The sequence below is a fragment of the Rhinichthys klamathensis genome, unplaced genomic scaffold (assembly GCF_029890125.1).
Source record: "Rhinichthys klamathensis goyatoka isolate OS25496 unplaced genomic scaffold, OSU_Roscu_1.1 h1tg000165l_1, whole genome shotgun sequence".
In the NCBI taxonomy this organism is placed as follows: Eukaryota; Metazoa; Chordata; class Actinopteri; order Cypriniformes; family Leuciscidae; genus Rhinichthys; species Rhinichthys klamathensis.
The window spans coordinates 2,022,501-2,047,202 of NW_026606697.1; the positions used below are offsets into that span (position 1 = coordinate 2,022,501).

Sequence of the window (24,702 nt, forward strand, 5' to 3'; positions counted from 1 at the left end):
TCAACAACACGCGCTTGCACCCCCTGCTGGTGAGGTAGACTAACAGCAGATGGAAAGTATGCTTGGCAATCTTCTGCTTTTCCTGCAGTTCCTGGATGTCAATGTTGAATTTACTGTCGAATTTGAACCACTGAATTTGTGGAAGCGAATTTGCAAAGCGAAATAAAATGGACCGAAAATTGCCTGTTGAATATTATTGGTTGTATTTTTAAACAGTTTGAATATTTTGGAAATGAAATATGAATGGTGAATATGGATTATTGAATTTTTAATAATGAAAATGTGTTTGAAATGTTTTTAATTGAAATATTCACAGCTTAAATATTCAACCATGTTGAATTTCAGCCCATAAAAATGCAAGCCCTAAAAATACAATGCATTAAAATGCAAGCATGGTTAATGCAATGCTTATTTTTTTTCAAGTAGTGCAATTCAACAGGCTTTTTATTTCAAAAACATTTGACATTATTTTACTTCCATATAAACCTAAAGAATTCTAAATGTTAGAATTTTGCTTTTGCCTCCTGCTTTTCATCTGTCTCCTGAGTATACCAGAAGATTTCATTTCGATTTCTCAGTGATTATTGTGTAATTTTTAATATTCATCAACTTTTATTGGAGGTCTACCATTGGAGGACCCTTTCACGTTGATTACTCAATGACTAGACCGAAAGTGGTCATGAAATGCATTAACTTCTCCAACATTCTATAGCCATCAAACCTAGACGGCCCGGAGTCGGTTATGATGATTTGATTGGGGCAGATCCTGTCAAATCAGTCATTGCATTTTTTAAATATTTTTTTTGGTGTTGATTTATTTACTATTAAAGCGTAGATTTGTTTTCCACATTAACAGAGAGTCAGAATCTCTTAGGTGAACTCTTGAAGTCATTGTTGTAATATAAGCCCAGTTATAACATTAAAGCACAGAGTTACAGCATTACAGACACCTGAGGATGAGATAAGCTTCTGATTTCCATTCACTCTCACAAGGGCTCTTAAACTGCTACAAGAGGGTCCTTAATCTACTGTCCTGCACTTACACTTTTGCTTCAGCACTCTAATGTTCTGTAACAGGTCTGAAAATATTCTGCATCGACTGAATACCTGCAATCAGTTTCCAATGTGATGTCGATTTTTAATACCATCATACTTCATTCTTTGCTGTTTTCTACAGGTGCTGAGCAAGAAGGAACACAGAGGTTGTGACAGCCCAGATCCAGAATCTTCATATGTCCTCACGCCTCACTCGGAGGAGAAATATCAGAAGATTAATGAAGAGTTTGACAATATGATGAGAAATCATAAAATTGTAAGCAAAGTGTTATACGCGGGTTTTTTTTTTTTTTTTTTTTTTTTGTGGCATCTCTGTTATGTACACTACCTTTCAAAAGTTTGGGGTAGTAAAAATGTTGTTTATTTCAATGTTTTTGAAAGTCTTTGAAAGCCTAGTTTCGACCATCAAGAACATCCTAGCAACCACATCTGGTATGTAGAGACCCACTAAAAAGCAGCACCCCTTCATAGGAATCACGCCCCTTTAGTGTCGGGCCTGCATCCAGAAAGCCATAGCAACTAAAATGTTTTTATTATTATTATCATGATTCTAATTTGGGAAAAATTTGAAATGTTTTCTTGTTTAAAGGCACAATATGTAGGATTTTTGGATTAAAATATCCAAAAACCAAACAATGTTATATATTTAGTTGACTTGTGTACTTACATTGTTCCAAATGTTTCCAACAATGTTTAAAGTCCCCCTGTAGTCAATCATTTTAGTCTTTAAAACTCATCTTTGATCACCAAAATGGCACATTTAAACGTTTTTTCCTTGATAAAAAAATTGTCATGCATTAAAATAGCTTGAACGCGGTTCTATGAATATGTAAATTAGTCCCGCCTCCACTCACTCACACCAGCTCAGAGATCCACTCGTTGACGATCACACTCTGACGTGATTGGTTACAAGGTAGTTTGTGACGTCAGAAACACCAGCGATATCAAACCGTGTTTTTGAGACTGTCTTTGGTTTACTGCAGTTTTAAAGAGAAAATACTCAGCAATGGTGTTGACTTTTGAATTTCCACATGGTTTGTCTTAACACGTATTAAAAACACCACATAGACACATAAACAACATTAGAAGCTTGATTTTCACCACAGGGGGACTTTAAATTCAGAGAAATCAGCTATTTTAACCAGTGTAACGGCCCGTGTCAATGACGTCATTCATTTCCATTAAAACACCAATGACGCTTTACTCTATTTTGTCAAGTGGCTAACATAGCAAAAATCAGAAAGAGTTTTATTTGTAGTAACAGCAATACACCATTTTCTCCACCATATAATATGTTTAAAATGAACTACATGCCATTTAGCAACACAAGTCATCCAGCTTTTATTAATATGATATTCTAATATCGATCTAGCTTAATGCAGTGTGAACTGGTGTCTCATAGCAGCCACTGAGCGAACGCAAAGAGTAACGTTAAAACGTTAAAACCGACTGCCGCATGAGCATAATAAATACAGCGACGTAAAATGTCCCAGACTCTTGGCTCCGCCCTGCTTCACACCACAGTAACGTTAATAAAACTTTAATACATTAGCTCACCCATGAACATCATTTCTGCATGAGTGCCGTCGGATGTTTCCATCGGCTGTGGAGAAGAAGACTACAGCTCATGATTCCACGCTCATTCACGATGTCATCAAGCCACGCCTTTGTTATTGTTTTGAATAAGCGACCTCTAGTGGTGAAACTTACAAACTGTGCCTTTAATCGAACTTCATCCCTGGACGTCTCTCTCAATATTGCCTCTTCTCTGTCTCCATCAGCCGGCTGCTTTGGGTCACCAGAGTCACTCCATGCCTTTGACTTTGGCCGTCCCCAACCCCGCCACTTCCTACAGTACAGACAGCTCCCTGGACACCCCAGTGTCCCTCAGCGGGGCGAACATACTGTCTCTGTCCTCCAACGGCTTCCAGAGCACCAACAGCACTGCTGTCATGGGTCAGGATCTACATCATTACCATACATTTTTTAATGCTATTACCATCCTAATTCCAGTGAGGTTTTGAGGTAGTTTTGAATGCCAATGGTTGATGAATATGATAATCATTCATTTCCATGGTAAATATCAAAATTGCTTTGGTTCATAGTGTTTATGTCTTTAAGGAACTATGCTTTAAGGAATCGGTCTCGTACATTTTGAAATGAAACCTTAATTTATATCTCTTAGGTTTAAGTGTCTTTAACAGAAGGTTTTGTTTCTTTGATTCATTTATGTTCAGATGGTATACCAGGTTCCTCAGACGTCCCACTTCCAAATGGTGTGCACTCCAGTCATGTGGGTAGGTGCTTTTTTGGTTAACTTATACAATGTGTCTGACCGTGATGATAAAGTTCCACTATGTAACAGTTTGTTTAAAGAACATTTCATTTATTTCTATGCTTGCTGTGTAATTCTATTTACATACAAACCATCCACAAGTCATATAAATGTTTCTTAAAGAGCAGGATTTGTATTTTGTAGACAGATTTATTATATTATCAGTATGAAGCCATCAAATTTTCACTATACTGTACTGCACATACTGTACTTGTTCTTAACCCTCTATGAAAATATCTGAATGTCAGAGAGACCGTATGTGTTTATATGCTTATGTGTGTTAATACCTGTGAGGTCCAAATACAAAACGCTTATTTTATATTGTAATAATATTTCACATACATTTTTGCTGTATTTTTGCTCGAATAATTGCAGCCTTGGTAAACCTCTTTCTTTTTCATTTTTGAGACTTCTTTCAAAAATAATAAAAACATAATCTGACTACGTTACTACATTAACTACGCTAACCAAAAACTATGTTAACCTACACTTCACGCAAACTTGTAATAATCTCCCTTTTTATTGTGCCTTATTCAGCGAATGGCTTCGTCGGTGGCTCGGAAGGAAGTAGAATGGGGAAAGTCGTTTCTGCAAAACCTCAAGCCTCGTCCACAGTGGGCCTCAAATCTGATCTGAGAGTGCTCATTCCTCCTGCGTGCAAGACCAGCGCTTCTTCCCTGGTGAGAGAGATGCTTTATCTGCCATGTGTCAGAGAAACATCCTGAAATCATTAGACAATGAGAGAGTATTGACCTGCCTGAAACGCCCCTTAAATCTTTTTCTTGCAAGCTGCCAGAAGAAGGAGAGGAGCATTTGGTATCTGATCATGTTTTATTCAGAAAAGCTTTTCAAAAATGACTCATTATCTAGGTCATGAAAATTTTAAGAAAATCACTTTTATTACAGCTGCCTAGTGTTCAACATTTACATGCTTTGAGGCCATCTAGTGGTTCTTTGACACATTACAGTCAAAGCTTTAATTTAATACAAGTTTAACTGAAAAACACAGATTATTTGGACACTTAAGACACATCCATCCATATTTCTTTCCTTCCATACATCCACCCACCCATCTGTCTGTCCATCCATCTATTTGTCTGTCTATTTACTCCATACATCCTTCCATCTATCTATCTATCTATCTATCTATCTATCTATCTATCTATCTATCTATCTATCTATCTATCTATCTATCTATCTATCTATCTATCTATCTATCTATCGGTCCATCATTTGTCTGATGGAGTAGATAGTAGTCTATCTACTCCATCCATCCATTCATCCACCCAACCGTCCGTCCGTCTTCCTGATCCATCCATCCATGTGATAATGTTTTATTCAGAAAAACTCCAGCTCTCTGCATTGTTTTGCAAAACAGTGATGTGTGATGAATAATGATGTATGATAAATAATGTATACTGAGTATAGATTGAATATAATTTTGTTGTTTTATCTCCACACAAATCAACCCCTGTTGGTTCCACCATTTCTATTTAAACCTCAGAGAATAGACAATTCTCAGTCCAGCCAATCACTGGCCACACCTGTGGTATCCATGGCAACCCCCAGTCTGCATCCCCAGGGCTTTGTGTACTCTGCCATGACCTCATCATTCAGTACAGGTATATCATTGACCTAAACATAATAAATCATCTAATAACACCAGGTTCTGTTCCCCTGGACCTTACGTCTCTTTCATTCCTTACAGATTTTGCCTTGAGCAGTGCAGAGGCCAGTTCTTTACACGGCTTCAGTTCATCAGACGATGTCACATCCGGTCCGGGGTCTTCGTGGAAACACAGCCAACATAGTCAGCCAGGGTTCAGTGCTCAGAGGTGAGAACATGACATAGAGGTGTGATGCCACATTGTGATCCATTTTGGGCATGAATTTCCATCATTCACCCAAAGTGTTAAAGGGCACATATTATGCTACTTTTTACAAGATGTACAAAAAGTCTCTGATGTCTCTAGGCCTAGAGTGTGAATGTGAAGTTTTAGTCCAAAATACTCCACAGATCATTTTTTATAGCATGTTAAAATTGGGGGGTGAGCAAAAACGCGCCTTTTCTGTGTGTGTCCCTTTAAATGCAAATGAGCTGCTGCTCCCTTTCAGGAAGAGGGCGGAGCTTCAAGAGCTCATGCTCCGGTGGCAACAAATCAGGACAATCTCACACAATAAGCTGGATCACGAACAGTTGGTACTGATCCATCCTCGAGTAATAACTTTTTAGCAAAGCCTGTGTTTTGTATTCTTCCCTTTGTATTGACCCTCGTTCACAAAGCAGTCTGGAGTGAAATGATTTGCGCAGACATAAACGAATTTAGGTATATTTTGCGGCACATTACCTTCAAAAATAAAACTAATCCACTGAGTCCTCAGTGGCTCGAGACGGATGATGGATTGGGAGGAAATGAAGACTCTTATGTTTACTCTTACATCCAACAACAGAACAAAGGGATTGCTTACTAGACATTGTCGCTACAGCTGCTCGAGTGTGGTGAAGATGTCGGATAGCGTAAAACTCGCTGAGGGTGGAAACTGTGGTACTGTCAGTCAGCGGCTGTGGGCGGGGCCTGAGCGGTGTGATGTCACACTCAGAGAATCAAAATGGCATGTCTAATGAGAGACTGCTTTGGTTTAAAGGTGCAATACGCAAGTCTCTGAGTTTTTGCAGAACTACGTCCCCTCTGGCGACAAGCGAAACTGCAACCAGAGTTGTGCACGCTCATGGACCACCACACGCATCTTTTATTGCATATGTTTTATGTTTCATGTTGTACTATTCTTCCGAACACAATTCCTAGTTTATGAAACTGTTCACTAACAATGGTAGTAAAACCAATTCTGATTGTACATGTATCTAGCTTACGCTAAAGCATTACACATTTTACGCATTGTCATTTGTTGTCATATATAGATTGGCCGTATCAAACATTAGAGACTGGGCTATATCTTACCGTTTTATCAAGAAAAAAGCCAACTGAGGATCCCGTTTGAGACCAAGAGCAGACCGGAGATCTCTCCATATGTTGAATGCCTTCCCGAGGTTGACTCTCGTCTTACTCCGACGGCTGTCTGACTCCAATTTGGACCTTTTGGTGGCACTAGACAAAATGTTTCTTTTCTTTACTTTACGTGGAGTCTGCGTTGGGGTTTGGAATGGACTACAAGCCGGTCTATTTGAATCCATCTTCTACCTTTGACGCACGAGTTGTCTTCGCTGATGCTAAGAATGGCGGCGCCGGCGAATACACAAACCTGCGAGACATAGCCTGGTGAGCGTGAATGCGCATGACGTCACGCCCAGTCTCAAATTCGAGCCCGAATCCCTCTTATATATTTTACTGTACAGGATTATAGAGGCAATCTCAGTGCGCAGAGAAGGGCTCATTCAGCCCATCAGGCAGTTCTTTAAGCATGTATAGGATAGAAAAACAGGTATTTTTAACATAAAAAGTTGCGCAATGCACCTTTAATGGGGATTTTTTTTTAAAGGAGTGGGTGCATTTTTATCACTGTAGGGTGATTGTGTTCACACACTGCCAACTGACATTTGTGTCCAAACACCATGTAAAAGTGGGTTTTGCATAATAGGTGCTTTTTAAAGCACAGGAAATTGGCAAATACTTTCAGTCTTTTTTCATTCAAGAGAAGAGTTGAAAAATAAGAAAAAAGTTTACATTTTTCACTTAAAAAAAGTGAAAGTGGAGTTATTACATCTGTTCCGAGTTGTAAAACCAGTTTAAGCATTTTATCAATCTTTCAGTAGCAACTTTCTTTTTCTCTTTTATTCAAAAGTTTAAAAAAAGCCTGACCATCTTAAACTGGTCTGTAAGATTTTTTATGTTTAATGAAAAAAGTCTCACCAAGAATGTTCATCAAGGCTGCATTTATTTGATCAAAAATATAGTAAAATTGTGAAATATTATTACAATTTAAAGTAACTGTTTTCTATTGAAAATGTATTTTAGAATGTAATTAATTCCTGTGATGCAAAGCTAAATTTTCAGCATCATTACTCCAGTCTTCAGTGTCACATGATCCTTCAGAAATCATTCTAATAAGATGATTTGCTGCTCAGGAAAAAAAATCGTATTATTATCAGTATTGAAAAACACTGCAGTATTTTTGTGGAAACCGTGATACATTTCTTCAGGACTGAAGAATAGAAAGAAAATTTGAAATCGAAATCTTTTGTAACATTACAAGTGTCTTTACTGTCACTTTCTATCAATTTAATACATTCTTCATGAATAAAATGTATTTCTTAAAAAAAAAAAAAAATTAAACTGCCGAAACTTTTTGAATGGTAGTGTAAATACTGATAACCGTCCTTGTTATCTCTAGAACCACACAACCTCAAGTTCAGGCCTCTGACTCTTCCACCGTCTCCATCAGCATCAAATCAGAGCCCGTCTCCCCCCCCAGGCACCCGGTGTACCCCACCGTCCACACCAGGCCGCGGCCCAACTCCACACAGGAAGTGGGCCGTTCTCCTGCCGACAGCTTCAGCTCTTCTGGGAGCTCATATGAGGGCAGTGACCGTGAGGACCAGCGGCTGGACTCTCACACGGCCACCGCTACATCAGCACAGGGCACTAGATCATCGCCCGAGATGGAGAACTCAGTCAAACGCATGCGCACAGACAGCTGGGAAACTTCACAGTGAATGGCTCTTTAAACAAGGCAAATTTCTGTCGACAGATATGCAGACTGCTGCTCTATCACGTTTTGTGCAACAAACAATGCGAATACGCCTTTAAAGCAGCAGTGAAAGTTATTGTAAATGTGTGCAGGTGTTTGTATTGTTTTAAAATTTAAATTTTCATATTGTTAAAGATCTAAGTTATGAAGTGTCTTACACTTATTTTTTTGTCAATAGAGGATTAGCCTTGCTGCATTATTTGCAGTATATTATTTTTACAAGTGTGTTTTTTTAATCCTTTGTGTTTTTATCTGAATCCTCAATCAAAAGCGTATAAATATTGATTGGGAGTTGCTATTTGATGGTATTTAGTGTATGTGTTTGATGCCATAGGGATCGAATTTTACAAGACATTTGATTTGGTTTCGTTTTTTTGTGCTACGGGCACAGAACTGTTTGAAATAGGAAACTTAAAAAACCTCTGTGGAGTGTTTACTTGTCTGTCAAGTTTTAGATGAATCTCAGGTATCTGCATTTTCAATCATCAACAGTCAGTCAAATGATACTTTCAGATATCTCAAGATTTGTGGAGAAAAGATGATAAAATGTCCCACCAAGGCCTATTAACACCCCTAGAGGATGATAAAATGAGCTCCAAATCATAAAATTGCCTTTCTTAAAACCCCAATCCCTCTGTAAGAGAACGCAGTTTAAAAATGTCAATTTTGCTGATAATTCGAAAACTATTTAGTGAATTAGATGTTTAATATAATTTATATGATGTTAATACTGTTACTTTAAACCCCTGTATTTAACAAGCATTTAAAAAATATATACAGAATATTTAAATATGTTTTTATCTTTTATTCAGACTCTGCGGAATCTAAAGGAACAGTTGAGCTTTAAGTCCTTTTACTAGTTGTTATGTGAACATTGAGCCCACTGTCTCCCATGAGATGATGTTTAGATTTTCGCGGCTAGATTTTCAGTAAATATTCTTACATGCCATACAAAATCATTTCACACTTGATGTCAATGCAATCTATGGAACCCCTACTGGTTGTGTAATTATGTTCACAAATCAAGATGCTGGCCCCTTTATTGTTTGTACACCATGATAAATGGCAATAAACATCATGTTAATCAGCTCTGTCGCTTTTATACTTTTCATGTATATAATTATTAACTAGGTTGTTTACTTCTGTTGAAGGTTGTTAAACAGGATGTGAATTCTTTGATGATGTTTTGAGGTTCTTTCCTCATCATGCAGGGCTCACATTGTTCCGTTTTCTCATTTGTTTTGCACTAAACATGTTTTTTTTTTCAGTTTCTAGTATCATATAGCCTACTGTAACTCCACTAGATTTTAAATTTAGTCAAGTTTTTTTTTTTTTGGAGTGATCAGAGTACATGTGCATTTATTTCTGCAAGTATGTATACAGAAATGCTTTGAGTTACATTTAATATACATAAATATGCATTCAGTCAGTGATGTATTGCATCAGTAGTTGCAAAGAAGATTAAGTCTAACTAATTAGTCTTTTAGCTGATGCTTGTATCTAAGGCTTTTTACAATATGCGTATTCAAGTGATGTTACACTTGACCTAGTACTATCAATGAATCCATAAAAACAAACTAATGTTATTTATCCATTATTCCTTCTTACTTGAGGCAATTTTTGTTTGCAGATTTTAAGCACAAAGACAGATTTTTATGGGCAGTGAGAAAACACGCAACAAGTCTGTTTATATCCCAGTTAATGATAACCTTATCTCACAACTGGAAATGATTGACAGCAGCCAGACTCTTGTGAGACACTCTAAGGATTACAATCTGAACCATGTGACTGACAGATTACAGTAGCCTTGTATTATATGGGCCAAAGAACGAACCCGTTGGACGGCAAATAAATATTTTTAATGGGACAAAAAGTCTTTGTTCCTCCAGGGGGCGCTTGGTGGCTCAGAACGTCGAATTCTCCATTGACACCCATTCAAATCTCAGTAGCATTTTTATCTTTTCTTGAGAAATTTATACACGGTCCCACGGACATCATAATCGTTTCAATTTTGCTTTAAGTTTATACATGGCTCAAAACTAAAAACGCATGTTATCAATCTCTTTAAAATATTTAAGCCATTGATCACAAACAACTGTGATTGGTCCATCCTGACAGAGCTGAGAAAAGTAACAGGTGTCGCGTGACAACGCTGTGAACGTGCTAGAAAAGACTTTAAAGGGACTTTTACATTTACAACAAGTAATGGCACTGAGAAACGTTTATATTGATTCAATTCGAAATTAATAGTTATATTAACGTATTTATTTTTTAGACCCCAGCTATCCTGACCAAATAAGGACAACTTCCGGGCTGCCGTTCTACTCACTTGTTGTATTTCTATAACTCATCAGTGAAGTGTTGGCGCTTTACTCATGTTACTCATACTAGAGTCGGAAGTTAGTGAAAGTACTGCTGTGAACACATGAGATTTGACCCCAAACGTCTTTGGTTTAAAGGAAATGGATTAAACGCAGCAACTCAGGTAGGAATAATTCTGATATAGTGATTTATTCAAATGATTATTTATACATTCAAATGAATGAACGAAATGTTTGAATGTTGGACCATCTACCTGTTGGGACTGTCCCACAAGTAAATCTGAATGCATTTGATTGATTTCAATTTATTTTATGACACTTGAAATTTCTTTTTTGTATAGGCTACCTTAATTGTTAGCACTCTTGTGACAGACAGATAAGATTAATAATAATGCATGTGGTTCAGCTATCTGTTTGGTTCATAACAACTGCAGTCTGCACATTTTTGGTTGTCACTTTGTAGACAGTATATACTTCACATTGTTTGAGTTGTGGGAGGGACAATGTATTGTGCTATGTGGCATTCTGACATATTTTTTTGTGAGTTTAAAAAAAGAGCTGAAATTATTTTACAGTAGCCCAGTGGCGTAGGTTTGATTTTGAAATTGGTGGGGACGGGGACGTCGATATAATTATATTTTAAGTTTTGATCGAAATTATTGCTAGGGATATATCAGTGTCACTGGATATTGGTAGGGACACGTCCCTAGCGTCCCTACTAAATTCTACGCCCCTGCCTGAGTAGCCTATCTTCTTTTTACATAACACTGGAACCGGTTTCTCATGTACAGTTATTTTAAGTCCAGGGACATTCATTGTTCTAAATGTGTGGGAACCAAATAGATTGATAGACAGACAGATATATTCTATAAAATATTTGCAATTACACATCAATTGTGGATTTTGGCCTGAATTCAGTAGGATTTCTCTCTCTTAATGTTAATCCCATTATTTACAAATTGTCTAAAATTTACGCCCAAAATATAAACATAGCAACCATACGGGGAGGAAGCTAAACAAACTCAGATGTGTACAGATGAGTTGTAGCCTAAATATCATAAAGCATTCCTCTGACAGCTGCATGTGGCTCACTGTACACAGCTGGGACGGAGCCTGACTGTAGGCTACACCTGAATGAAGTGATAATACTAATGTCCATTGAACCAAGTGGATGCCATTTGTATATCCACCGTAACTGTTACGGTCAGCTTTGTTTACTTAAATGTTAATGATTATATGCAGTTTGAGTAAGCGGTTGTTGTATCTCACGCCCAATTTGGTTGATGTCGGTGTGTCAGAGGCTGCTCCCGAAATCGTATACTTCCCTACTATAAAGTTGGCAAAAAAACCTAACTTTACGGTCAGCTTTGTTTACTTAAATGTTAATGATTATATGCAGTTTGAGTAAGCGGTTGTTGTAGCTATCTCACGCCCAATTTGGTTGATGTCGGTGTGTCGAGGCTGCATCCTAAATCGTATGTAGGCTACTTCCCTACTATAAAGTAGGCAAAAAACAGTATGTGACAAAAGAACTGTCCGAATTGACAGTAGGTAAAAATGACCCAGGTGACCTACTACTTCCGGCGGGATTCTGAAGTGTGCATACGATGGACACTTTACTGTCCCATGCCATGAGGCAACGGGAGATGCTTTGTGAATGGCAGTGAAGCGATGTAACTGACGCTGCAGGTGACATGATAAAGACTAGCCTACATGGCGAATGTTTGTCCGGATTACAATCATAATATTTAACATAGGCTTTATTTTTAGCTTTATTTTTTAGTTGAAGATATTTTAGTTGAAGTTATGCTATCATTAACTGCAAAGTGAAAGTAAAATGAAAGGCTTTTGCAATAGGCTATGGGATATTTTCTGAAATTGTATTGTAAAATATTGTAGTTACTAGAAGTTATAGTTCCTCAAGTAATTGTAAAAGTAATATATTTTGTTATATACTTCTGTGTAAACTAAATTCAGGATAACATAGGACAAAACAGACTCAAATCTAGCTAAACCTTTTTAGCATGAGAGTTTTGAAATGATTTTCACAGTACAAGAACTATCTGTATGACTGGAAACCCCAACGGTGATATTTACCCAGCCATTTCCTCAAAATGCTTAATTTGCTGTAATCCAGTCCCTGACAATGTCTGAGAGACTGTGGCGTGATGCATCCCAGGCAGGCAAGTCAAGATTTGTTGTCGAGTTGAATGCACTAAGATTTGCATCCATGACAGAGTTTGAGCATAATATCCTGCAGCTTTAAACTTTAATCTCGAGTTCATGTTCACAGTATTTAAACCCTTAAGAGCATAGCCTTTAGACATAATAATTCATACCTATACAGCACCGTCCAAAAGTTTAGGGTCTGTAATATTTTTTTAATGTTTTTGAAAGAAGTCTCTTATACTCACCAAGCCAGCGTTTATTTGATCAAAAATACTTAAATATATTACTTAAATTGAAATATTATTGCAAATAACTATTTCCTATTTGAATATGTCAAAATGTCATTTATTTCTGTGATGCATAGCTGGATTTTCAGCATCATTACTCCAGTCTTCAGTGTGATCCTTCAGAAAGCATTCTAATATACTGATTTGTTGCAAGAAACATTTATTATTATTATTAATGTTGAAAACAGTTGTGCTGCTTAATATTTTTGTGGAAACCATGAAGCTTTTTTTTACCAGGATTCCTTGATTAATAGAAAGTTCAAAAGAACAGCATTTGTTTGATATAGACTTTTTTTAATGTCTTTACTGTCACTTTGATCAATTTAATGCATCCTTGCTAAATAAAAATGTTAAATTCTTAAAATTTATATAAAATCTTACTGACACCATACTTTTGAACAGCAGTGTACATTTAACGTTTATTTTGTTTTTATTAAGAATTTATTTCTATGAAATCGTTAAAATTAAATTAAATTAATAGGAAGGTGAACAACAACAAAATAATAATAATCATCATAATAATAATAATGACAAACAAAATTACCAGAAATTGCTGTACTTGGTTGTCAAAGCTTGTCTTCTCCAAAAATATAGATATCACTTTCTGTCTTTTTATGACTCACACACATATGCCCTATTTTGACAGGTGCAGCTTAAAGGATTATTTTTCAACAATTTATACTCTCTAGTCTCTTTCCCGAATGTTTGTACATTTGAAATGTCCTGAAATGGTATTATGTGGTTATAGGGTGTTCTGGATGGCCAGGCAAAAATCATGATGCAGATGACATCATCAAAACGTAGCATCTCAATCAAAAAAGTTGAATATTTACTTGGGTCAGGTCAGAGGTTTGTTCATATAATCAAACCTATGTGTGAGCAATAATAAAAGTGAAGCTTGACTTAGCAAACACTTATCTCTTTTTCATTATCACTGGTGTGTGAAAAAACCCTGATTTGTAGCTGTAAAGTCAAATTATGCATCCACACAAAGACACACAGGGATGAGCTTGTGTCTTGAATTACAGCCACAACGTGTTAGGTCAGTTTAAAACAATTGACAAATGAAATGAAATCAGTCCTGACACTGGCACTGTGGACCATGCACACAGTGCAGACTGATGAGTCTCAAACTTGCATGTTCTTCATTGAAGAACCCCCCAGCAACTAAAAAAGGAATGGAAAAAATCAATATGAAGGTACAGCGAATATTTGGTCACTTGTAGATGATTAATATATTTTCCGTTGTTTTAGAATAGGCTTCCCTGAGCCTCTAACAAATGTAATTTATATATATAAATGATTTAGAAAAGTATTTGGGTAGATTTTGGAAAGTTGACATGTTCTGTGGTGTGACAATAAATGTATTTTTTTTAAACACCATTTTGCTACAAATATTTTATAGTTATGCATGCAGATTTAATGAAATCCTTTATGCTCGTTTGAATTGAGAAGCTACATGTAATATTTGTACATTCATCTGTGTCACAGCACAGGGACATTTAAAAGGAACTAGTGAAGACAAAGGGTTGTTGAAATGGGTATTCAAACTTATAAACAATGGTAAACACTAAACTTTACAGGACGTGAGACTATTAAAAGTAGGCAAGATGAAAATGAATCAGTGCCTTTGCTTGAATAGCAAGTCAATTTACATAAATGAACAAGCAGATTGACACATGTCAGTTTAAACAGGGTTTAGTAATATTACAACAGACTTTGCACTTTATTTGTGGTCATTTGACAACGATTTTCCATGAGTGAAAGTAAAAAAATGTCATAGTCATGTACATTCATAAACTCACTGCAGTTGACTTTACCTGTTACAAGCAAGCAGTGCATGTAAGCCTAATTGAGCCATTTTTCATTATGTTCAGCATTATGATTTTCACACATAGAAATTGGTATGAACAATCAAACTGCCTGCCTAAAGTCAGTGCAAATGTTTTATTTATTATGATTTTGTTTTCTCTGGAATTATGTGTACTGATGAATTGTTCTGAAACTCACCGCTTCACTGTTAATAGAGAAACGCGGCACAGACTGAGGTGATTATCTGAGCTAAAATCTCTCTCTCTCTCTCTCTCTCTCTCTCTCTCTCTCTCTCTCTCTCTCTCTCTCTCTCTCTCTCTCTCTCTCTCTCTCTCTCTCAGGGGGGTCCGTAAATGAACACGGAGTATTGAACACGGAGTATTGAGCACAGACTATAAAAGTGTACTAGACTATAAAAGTGTACTACACTTTTCTGTGAATAGAATATCGAACTGGAGATCACTAAACTGCAAGCTTACCGGCGTTTTCAGAAAGCCAGTGCTTGGCCATGTTGAGAAAAATCAGTAAAACGAGTGTGAAGCTCTGATTAAGGGGATTATGTCTCTTGTTATCAGGCAACCCCATTGTGTTTCTCTGCGGGACAGATTAAACCTTGTTAAGCTTATATTCTATGCTATTCATTAATTTCACTACATTTCCTCTCCGTTTAAATGCTGTTCTTATATTCAAATTAAGCGCGGCCCACTGCTGTGCACGTGCTGCAGAATCGATACAGAGGCATCTCTATCGATACTCGTTCTTAGCGACAAATAGAAGTAACCTTGTATGTGACGATACATCAAACACAGCCCTAGAGTGGTGCACTTAGTGTTTATTCTTCCGTTGTAAAATCAGGAACATGTGCTACAAAAGTAAATTGCTGATAACGCCATGGTCGCGGGTTCGATCCCCGTACGGGCCACCATTTCCCTCTCCTTCTCCAGACACCTCTTGAGGTGTCCTTGAGAGGAAGTCAGCTGTGCAATTTTGAGTCCCAGTCCTGTAAAGCACTTCAAAATCAAAAGGTTGAATGGCCAGGAACCACCTTGTGATTCGGGCATTGGTGTCTCTCATCTGTCCTAACCAGGCCAGAGCCCGATGATCAGTCTCTAACCGGAACTTACACCCAAGTAAGTAATAGCGCAGAGAGTCCAAAGCCCACTTAACAGCAAAACACTCCTTCTCGACTGTTGAGTACTTTGTTTCCCGAGGAAGGAGCTTCCGACTGATATAGGCCACAGGCTTAAGTTGTCCTTGTGCATCTTGTTATAGTACAGCACCAATGCCCTGGTCAGAAGCATCAGTCTGTACCGTAAAAAGTTGTTCAAAGTCAGGACTCTGGAGCACTGGTGCTTTGCATAACGAGTCCTTTAAGTCCTGGAAGGCTCTTTCGCAGTCTGTTGTCCAGTCCACCTTGTTGGGCTGGCTCTTTTTAGTTAAGACAGTCAGGGCAAGTGCCCGGTCTGAGAAGTTCGGTATGAAGCATCGGTACCAGCCTATTAGCCCCAAGAAACACCGGAATTGTTTCTTTGTGTTCGGTCTTTCTGCATTCTTAATGGCCTCAACCTTCCCGACTTGCGGCCTGACCACCCTGTGTCCCAGCACAAACCCCAAGTACTGAGTTTCCATCTTGGCCAGTGCACATTTGTCATGGCGAATTGTCAGTCCCGCAGCCTTAATCCGATTTAACACCTCCTTAAGATGCCCCAGGTGTTCCTCCCAACTCTGGCTGAAGATGATGATATCATCAAGGTAAGCTGCAGCAAATGACTCTGTCCCACAGAGAATATGGTTCATCATTCTTTGGAACATAGCTGGAGCCCCATGAAGTCCAAAAGGAAGAACCTGGAACCGATAATGTCCAAAGGGAGTCTTGAAAGCAGTAAGCTCCTTGCATTCTGGTTTCAGAGGAACTTGCCAATAGCCCTTGCAGAGGTCTAATGTGCTGAGTTATTTAGCTCTTCCCAGTCGTTCCACCAGCTCATCCACCCTTGGCATGGGGTAAGGATCGCTGTTCAGTTTGCGAAAGTCCAGACATAACCGAAGAGAGCCATCCTTTTTGGGAACCAACACAATAGGACTGCTCCACTCGCTAGTGGATGGCTCTATCACTCCCAGTTCCTGCATGGTGTTTAGCTCCTGCTTCATTACTGACAGTAGTCGTTCTGGTACACGGTAGGCTGGCTGGCGAATGGGTTTGGGATCTTTTAGGACGATGGAGTGAGAGACTAGGTCTGTCCTACCGAGTGTATCCATGAAGAGCTGATCAGGCAAGCACTCTGACAGTTGCTGTCCTTGCTCCTCGCTCAGATGTTCTAGGCTCAGTTCACTCTTGCCTTGCCGACCAGGGATGTACTGCTCTTCGACCTCCTGGAAGGGAACCCGTTGATTCCTTGAGGGAATTTCAATTTCATAGGTCACTCACTGGACCTACTTTTCGCTTGACTTCAGGGTTTGGTTAAACCTTTCAACTAAACCATCATTCTGTGGGTGGTAAGGGGTGGTTCGTACTCTCTTAATCCCTAACAGCTGATATCCTTGTTGTAATGTGCGGCTCATAAAGTTGGGACCTTGGTCTGTGAGGACTTCCAGAGGTATGCCTACTTGTGAGAAGAATTTTATGAGTGCTGTGGATATTTGCTTAGCAGTAACTTCTCTAAGTGGGAACACCTCAGGGTACCTCGTTGCATAGTCACAAATGACTAAAATGAACCTATTCCCTGCCTGGCTTCTCTCTAAAGGGCCAACAATATATACTCCAATTCTCTTAAAGGGCGTGTCAACAACGGGTAATGGTATAAGCGGAGCATGAGCAGGTGTGCGACCAACAGTGAGTTGACATTCAGGGCATGTTTTGCAATACTCTTTAACATCACTGTACATTCTTGGCCAATAAAACCTCTTAGAGATCCGCATTAATGTCTTCATAAACCCCAAATGGCCTGCCCAGGGGATTGAGTGTCCTATTGCGAACACCTCCCTCCTCTGTGTCTTGGGTACAACCAGCTGTGTTCCCTCCTCCTTACTCTCTCTGTACAGGAGTCCGTTTTCCAACACATATGTCTCATCTGCCAAACTGGTATCCCCTCCCTTCTCGCTAGCATGCTTAAAACAATCAGCTAAGGTGGGATCTTCTTGTTGGAGCTGTGCTAGATTGTTATGAATGACAATATCTGTCTCACACAGTTCAGGTTCCTCTGTCTGTATTCTAGCCGTTTCTGAGGTCTCCATTAACTTTTCTACCCATTCCCTACGCTGCTGCATTCTGGCTTCCTCAGTAGGTCTGGATTCTCCTAGCACCTCCTCTGAGCAAAAAGGCATCATCTGCTGAGCTTTAACAGTTTCTGATGGTGGGGTAGATTGTACTTTCTGCTTGGCCTGAGCCCTTGTCACTGCACCACACCATGCTGTTCCCTGCACCAATTCGGCCAAAACCGGAAAATCTGTGCCTAACAGAACAGGATATGGCAGATTCTGGGCTACTCCAACTTTCATCAGGTATGGCTGGTTATGCACCTCAATATAGACTTCAGCTGTAGGCAACTCACTCTTATCACTATGCACACAACAAACAGTCACAGTTTCTTCCTCACTCCAGCTATCTCTGGGTATATATCTGGCTTGTATCAAAGTACGAGCACATACTGTGTCAACCAAAGCTGAAAGTGGTTTGCCATTCAACAAAACTGTGATAACTGGCTCTGTGTCATGTGTGGGAAATAATGTCTCCACTGGCCTTGGAACATAACAAAGAGTTGTGTTGGACTTTTTCAATGGACAGTCTGGCCTAGTATGTCCTGGCTCTCCACAATTGAAACACACAACTTGTTGCTGAACTGAGTTGTGATGTGGAAACAGGTGATGTGGGTTTAGGGTGTGTAGACTTCAGAATCTTAACATGGCTTTGAGAGGTTGAACTCACCCCAGACCCCTCAGACTTACCCTTAGAATATGGTAGTATGCCTGCATAACAGAAGTTTCCAGGGTCCCTCCTTGCAGCAATGTAGGTCTCTACTAGGTTAGCAGCTTCTGACACCACTTGTTAGGATGTACCAACGGCCAGAGGTATAAATGACGTGACAAGGGCAGAAAAACACAGTCCAGAGTGGTTTTAATTCCAAAAGGTAGTGATGTGACATTTGAACCGAGGCGTCGGAGCTTGTGTCGAGAAAAAATGGCCGTGCCAGATGAAGCCGCGATTCGACGCTTGTGTTGTTAACGTGAAAATCACGTGACTAATGACAAACGAGGCCTCGGTTTGTGTGAAAACGTCATCGGTTCGGTCTGAGTGTCGCTTCCGGATAAAGGGGGTTCGAAACTCGCGCCACCTTCTGGGTGTTGCAGGAGTAGTAGAAGCAGTTGTAGTAGTGTCAGAGAGTCAGAGAACTCTCATTGGCATTGTTGTTATTGTGTCATATATGTGTTAGGGCTGTATATTATTACATTATATCAGGTTAGAATACTTATAGTAAATTGTTATTAATAATTATAGTAGCTATATTATAGTCTTGTTATATTAATTATAACATTATTTGGATTCCATTGGATTTTTGGATCTGGACTGCTTTTTTTTTTTTTTGGATTGCCCTTTTGAATTTGTTTGCTTTTTGCGACTCTTCCTTTTTCCTGGTATGGAGCCAGCAAGAAAGAGGAGATCCTCCCCTGTCTGGGCTCAACAGAAGCATCGGTATCCTCGTTTATACAAACTGGCACTGGCATTTTTATGTTCCCCTGCATCCTCTGTTCCTTGTGAAAGGATCTTTTCCAAGGCTGGAGAGGTTTTGTCCAAAAAGAGGAGTATACGGACATCATAAGTCTGCTCAGGTCATTGGTTCAGATCAGAATTAATTAATTTGTCTGTTACTTCTTTGTACAGTAGCTAGGTGTCACTAGTGAGCAATGCTGAATGAAGCTTCGAGTAATGAACCTTTGGGTGAAGCAATGGGCTGCGAGGTCTCAAGCCTTGTTTATACTCGACGCGTCCGCAAGAGCGCGAAGGTCCGCGAGGCAAAAATGACGTCATTGCGGTGTGGGCGGTCGTGCGCGTTGGGTGCGCAAGACCCCATTTCGCCTGGCGGTGTGCACGGCACTTTTTGTAACATCGCGCGCGGCGCCGCATCCGAAGATGAACGACTTCGAGCGGAATCTGGCCGAACTGGTACATCTGTACCAGCATGTTTATGATCCTTCTATACACAGAGACATTTGTATTGATGGGCGACCATAAAAGCCTCTCATTTTGTGAATAGGAACACATTTGCATTAAGCACCCAGTTTGCACTTGTCTAAACTGCTTATATTTACAAAATAAGCCTACAATAGCAGAAGTAAGCCCTGCTGATGAAATTAAGGTTTAAACACTCTTCAATAAGGCTTCAGTTGTTTAACTAGTTTACATGCAGTGAAAGTACAATAAACCTACTGCATTTATTACTCTTTTTATATGAATCAGCAATTAATAAACTACTAATAAACGGCAAACTACTTCTTCACTGCTGATTCCTGGTGTTTTAGAGGAGAAATACTCGGAGTCGCCCCCTGTCGTTTCACAGAATAGCACAACGGCGAGCGCGTCAAGTATAAACGCCTCGTCCGTTTGGAGAGGTGCGCGCGCAGTCAGCGGCGACTCGCGCTCGTGCGGACGCGTCGAGTATAAACAAGGCTTCAGTGGTTCAGGAAGCCTCATTTTGCCATCACTACCAAAAGGTGCAAAAATATAAATATTCAATAGAAATAGAAAAGTTATAGAAAAACAGATTATCAAAAATGATAATACCAAAGAAAATTAATCAAAATTGTTTACAATACACGAATGTAAGTTGGCTATGCCAATGTGCAGGCCCACAAATACAAACGAGATTCAGATGCTAGTTTAAATATGGCTACTTTCCTTGTGTACTGGTTTGGCAAATGGGGGGTGTACCAGAAGGTATGTGTAGCTGTTTGAAATGCATGTTAACTTGGTAATTGAATGAAATTAAATAAACCCTTATTGTATAAAGTGTTTTTGGTGTTCTTTTCTGTGAAAATATATTTCATCGTCATGTGCCACTAAACATTAAACATTTAAATCACATAAACAAACAACTTGATACACCTGATGGGATGTTACAACACACAAAATAAATAAATAAATAACTACAAACATACAACCACAAAAAGAATTGTGTATTTTGCCAGCATTTAGTTTGCGTGTATGTGTAATGGTGAAAACAGTTTGTTGTGTGCACATACCCATACTCAAACCCTTCAAAATAAAAGTCTTGGGTCACAGTCAGTCTGTGACAGGGTCTGTTTTCATTTCATGTTGATTTTAAACTGAAACAGAGTGTGAACACCTGCTTTCGCCATGCAAATGAGAGGGACTAATGGTAGGAAAATATATTGACAGTTTGTGACTTTTTTGTGTGTTTAATTTAATTTCTCATATTGTCCTTGCAGGTCTAGGTCACAAGCCAGCTGAGAGAGGGGCCTTTACACCCGACCTGCGAAATTCACCTAAACACCCTATTACGCCCTTCTCATGGAGGACAGAAAGTCTGTAATGGGCACCTTACGCAGAAAAGCCAAACTCTTGCGACACTCGCGGGTTGGCAACAAAAACTCCAATAAGCCAGAGGTCAGGGAGGAGTGCGTGTTGCAGGAGCAGATGAGTGTTTCTGTGGCAGACCTCCTCAAGCAGAGTCGGACAACCTCCCTTATAGACCTCTCCCACCAGCAGCCAGCTGAAGTCCGGCCATCCTCCATCTGCATCAGCAGCCCAGCAAAAGCCCTCAGCAGGAGTCTGCGAAACATAGGGGGAGGAACCGGGCTTACCAAGCTGGTGGACTCGAGCGACTGGCCTTCGCAGGAGTCAGTCACTGATTCCCCGTGTGAGGAGCAGAACCTCTCCAACTCCACAGATGAGATGGATCAGGTGCTGCGCTTGAGGGACACGCAGATTCCTTCATCAGAGAGCGTTGCAGAGGTAAAGCGTGTCCTCATTCTTGATCTTTCAGTTGGGTTAATCATCACAGGAGGGAGGACGTTTTCTGCTTTTTATGGTCACCATCTAACAAGACGGTGTTACTCAAACCTGTTTGTATTTGATTCTTTTGGTGAACTTAGTACTTCCTCTGGTTTTTTTTTTACAAACTGATTGTAAAACTTTTTCTGTTGGAATGTATAACATTTGCATGCTTTTCTTGTAGCTTTCACTGCTTTGGCATGCTGTCAACATTGTAATTTAATCTTAACTCCAGGGAAGAGTTAAGAGTTATCTCCAAAGCATCTCTCTATTGTGAAATGCAGTTCCCCTGAACATGAGAAAGTCATTATTACTGCAGGAACTTGTAATAGCATTAGCCCTAGAATGTGGTAACGCAGGCCGGTGCTTCTCCATTTGTTTAAAATGCAAATGATCACACGGGAAGTGTCATGCTACCTTTACGGTACTGAACGGCACCAAAAATAAACACACAAACGGAGATCTTTAATGGTCAGGGTAGATGTTTTGTTAGTTATGTAACGCTGCTTCCTTTTGCATCGATGATCTTTCTATTTTATTGTAGTGGAGTTATCATACTGTATGGTTCATATGGGCACCGCTTTCGTGGATAGTATGTTTGTTTTTACGGGTGAGTCAGCTGCTAAGTTTTCAAGGTAGTTCAGAGAGTCTGTAAGACCTTAAACATTGAATCACCTGACCTTAAAAGTTTAACTTGGGATTTTCAGTAGAGAAGGAAAACCCTACACTTTGCTTTGTTTGTCAAAGAACTATAAAAGCTTTTAAATTAAGGTAATTTACAAGTGTTGATGCTTTTAGTAATGTAATGCCTTGACTGCTTTTTTTTTTTTTTTTTTTTTGATTCCTTAGCCCCAGGGAACATAACTGTTAAGCCAGATAACATGCAACAAAGAACTTGAGGAATTAAAAAGTTTCCACTGCTAAGGATTTTTTAATAAACTTATTAAGACAGATGATCTTCTGTTATTCTAGAAATATGTGCACGACAAAGTAAAACGTTTTTATCACTGCTGACTTCAAGAGATGGACTGTGGAAAAAAATAGGAAATATATTCACACTAGTGGTTTGTGAGTTTGCGGCTTTTTTGACAATTTCACTCTTCCGTTTGTTGTGTTTGGGAAACAGAAGCCGCATTACAACAGAAATGATTCAGATACATTATCCATACATGACAACGAGCACAATAATGTAAGTATTAGTGTGTGTGTGTGTGTGTTTTGTTGTTTAGTCTACTATTAGATGATATCAAAGGACATGAAGTAGGGTTCATGAAGATGACATTGTACTTTAAATGCCCATGAAATGGACCATACTGTGCACCACGGTGTTCTTTTCCTGAGCTGACATTGAAGACTCAAGGTTTGCTTCCTCACCATGTTGAAGTTGAATAAAACATAGCATTTTACCATGGTAGCTGATGGTGCAGCTCTTTCGTCATGAGAATTTGCAATGTAAAGATTATTAATTGAAATTTGGTATGCAAATTAATATTCTCTACAGTTCAAAAAGTTTGGTGTCAGTAATATTTTTCTTTTTGTAAAATAAATAAATACTTATATTTAAAGCTGCAGTCCGGCGTTTTTCCTCTTTGTCGCCATCTCTGTTCGAAATCTGCAATTGCAGTCATTCGCGGAATTATCAACTTTACGTGAGTTGTAGCCTACTTCAACACCCTCTCGACACAGCACAGCGCGGATGAACACAATGTTAGAGGAGAGTGAGCAGCTGTCAGTCACCGCGCCGGTGTGGATGCATTCAGAATCACAGATTATTCTTTTTGACCAACATAAGAATGTTCACCGGAAAATGTCATCTGAACAAGTAAGAAACATCCACATTTGTTCTGGTTCTGACATTGCAGTAAATCATGCTGATTAAATCTAACAATCGCTTATAAGTTATCATATCACGCAAAACCGTGCAAATTATACTTTGTTCTCAAATTGTTAATGTTAACAACGTCAGCATTGCGTGACTGCATGTAATGTCCTACCGAAATGTATCCTTGTTTTCGCATCGGTCCGGTTGCAGTCTCTATTTTTCTGTAAGTTAGCCACTCCGAAGTCCGAACGAAGTCTTTTGCATTTTACAACGGGTGAATCTCTAGTTGTCACTGGTGATTGTCGTTTGAACCTTTCTGGATCCGCCATCAAATTGCTAAGTTTAAATATATAGCTATGATAAATCTCCACCTCCAGCATCCTGCCATCCTCACACGCAATATAGCCTACTAGAGGTGGGCAGATCGATACTAATATCGATACCAACGTTGGTATCGTTATTGATCGATACCAACGTGAAAATATCGATACTTAAGTTTCAGTTTCTCTCGTTTTGCGACCTGACCGTGTTTGTCAAAATGCTGCTGCTGTCACAGCAGAGCAGAGCAAGCTCTCTCCTCTCCTGTGTTGTACCGTCACGTGACTCACCACTAGCGCGCTACTCAGGACTAATGGTGCGTTCTATTATAGCCAACGAACCGACTCGGACCTCGGATATGACGTCACGTCCACACTTCAAGCGTTCTATTATGTTTTGGGCGTCCGAGTCGGAGAAAAAAATGGACGCCACCCGTTGTAATGGTAGCACTGGCTGAGTACCAGGCGCTGCAAAATAAGTATGTGCTTCACCTCACAGAACACCGAGGAAGAACTTGAACTTGAAAATGTTCACTTTATTTCATGTTTTTCATGTTAATCTTCTGTTAGCAACGCTAGCAACGTAGTAATTGCACTCACAACAACCGATTCCCATACCTACAGGGGACGCAGTAATACGAGTGATTATAATCGTCATTTAAAATACCAAAGCGGTTCAAAAACAATGAAAACAATTCATACTTTCAAGTCACACAGGGCGCAGCCATCTTGAATTCCGAAACGGAATTCTTGCTCGGTGTCCTCACGGTTGTCCGACGTCCGAGAGGAGAAATCCGAGGAAAGGGGGCGTGTTGCTACGCAACGTCTGTCTTCCGATTCGGATCTCCGAGACGGATAAATAATAGAACG

The 24,702-nt window shown here is 39.3% G+C and overlaps 2 protein-coding genes across 3 annotated transcripts in view; both read left to right on the top strand.

The window, feature by feature from the left end:
* mef2ab (myocyte enhancer factor 2ab) overlaps positions 1-8,393 on the top strand; it is an 18,200-nt gene extending 9,807 nt beyond the window's left edge. Inside the window, exons 4-12 of the mRNA XM_056259075.1 lie at positions 1,178-1,312; positions 2,838-3,073; positions 3,178-3,203; positions 3,294-3,353; positions 3,929-4,071; positions 4,181-4,207; positions 4,896-5,013; positions 5,100-5,226; positions 7,742-8,393. Of these exons, the coding sequence (XP_056115050.1) occupies positions 1,178-1,312; positions 2,838-3,073; positions 3,178-3,203; positions 3,294-3,353; positions 3,929-4,071; positions 4,181-4,207; positions 4,896-5,013; positions 5,100-5,226; positions 7,742-8,063 (1,194 nt within the window). The 3' untranslated portion in view covers positions 8,064-8,393. The remainder of the gene's footprint in view (positions 1-1,177; positions 1,313-2,837; positions 3,074-3,177; positions 3,204-3,293; positions 3,354-3,928; positions 4,072-4,180; positions 4,208-4,895; positions 5,014-5,099; positions 5,227-7,741) is intronic.
* A 2,066-nt stretch (positions 8,394-10,459) lies between these two features.
* The window catches only part of mctp2b (multiple C2 domains, transmembrane 2b), a 36,401-nt gene continuing 22,158 nt past the window's right edge, over positions 10,460-24,702 (top strand). For both annotated transcript variants that reach the window (XM_056259185.1, XM_056259186.1), the window contains exons 1-3: positions 10,460-10,583; positions 21,129-21,654; positions 22,820-22,882. In XM_056259185.1, the coding sequence (XP_056115160.1) occupies positions 21,211-21,654; positions 22,820-22,882 (507 nt within the window). In that variant the 5' untranslated portion in view covers positions 10,460-10,583; positions 21,129-21,210. The remainder of the gene's footprint in view (positions 10,584-21,128; positions 21,655-22,819; positions 22,883-24,702) is intronic.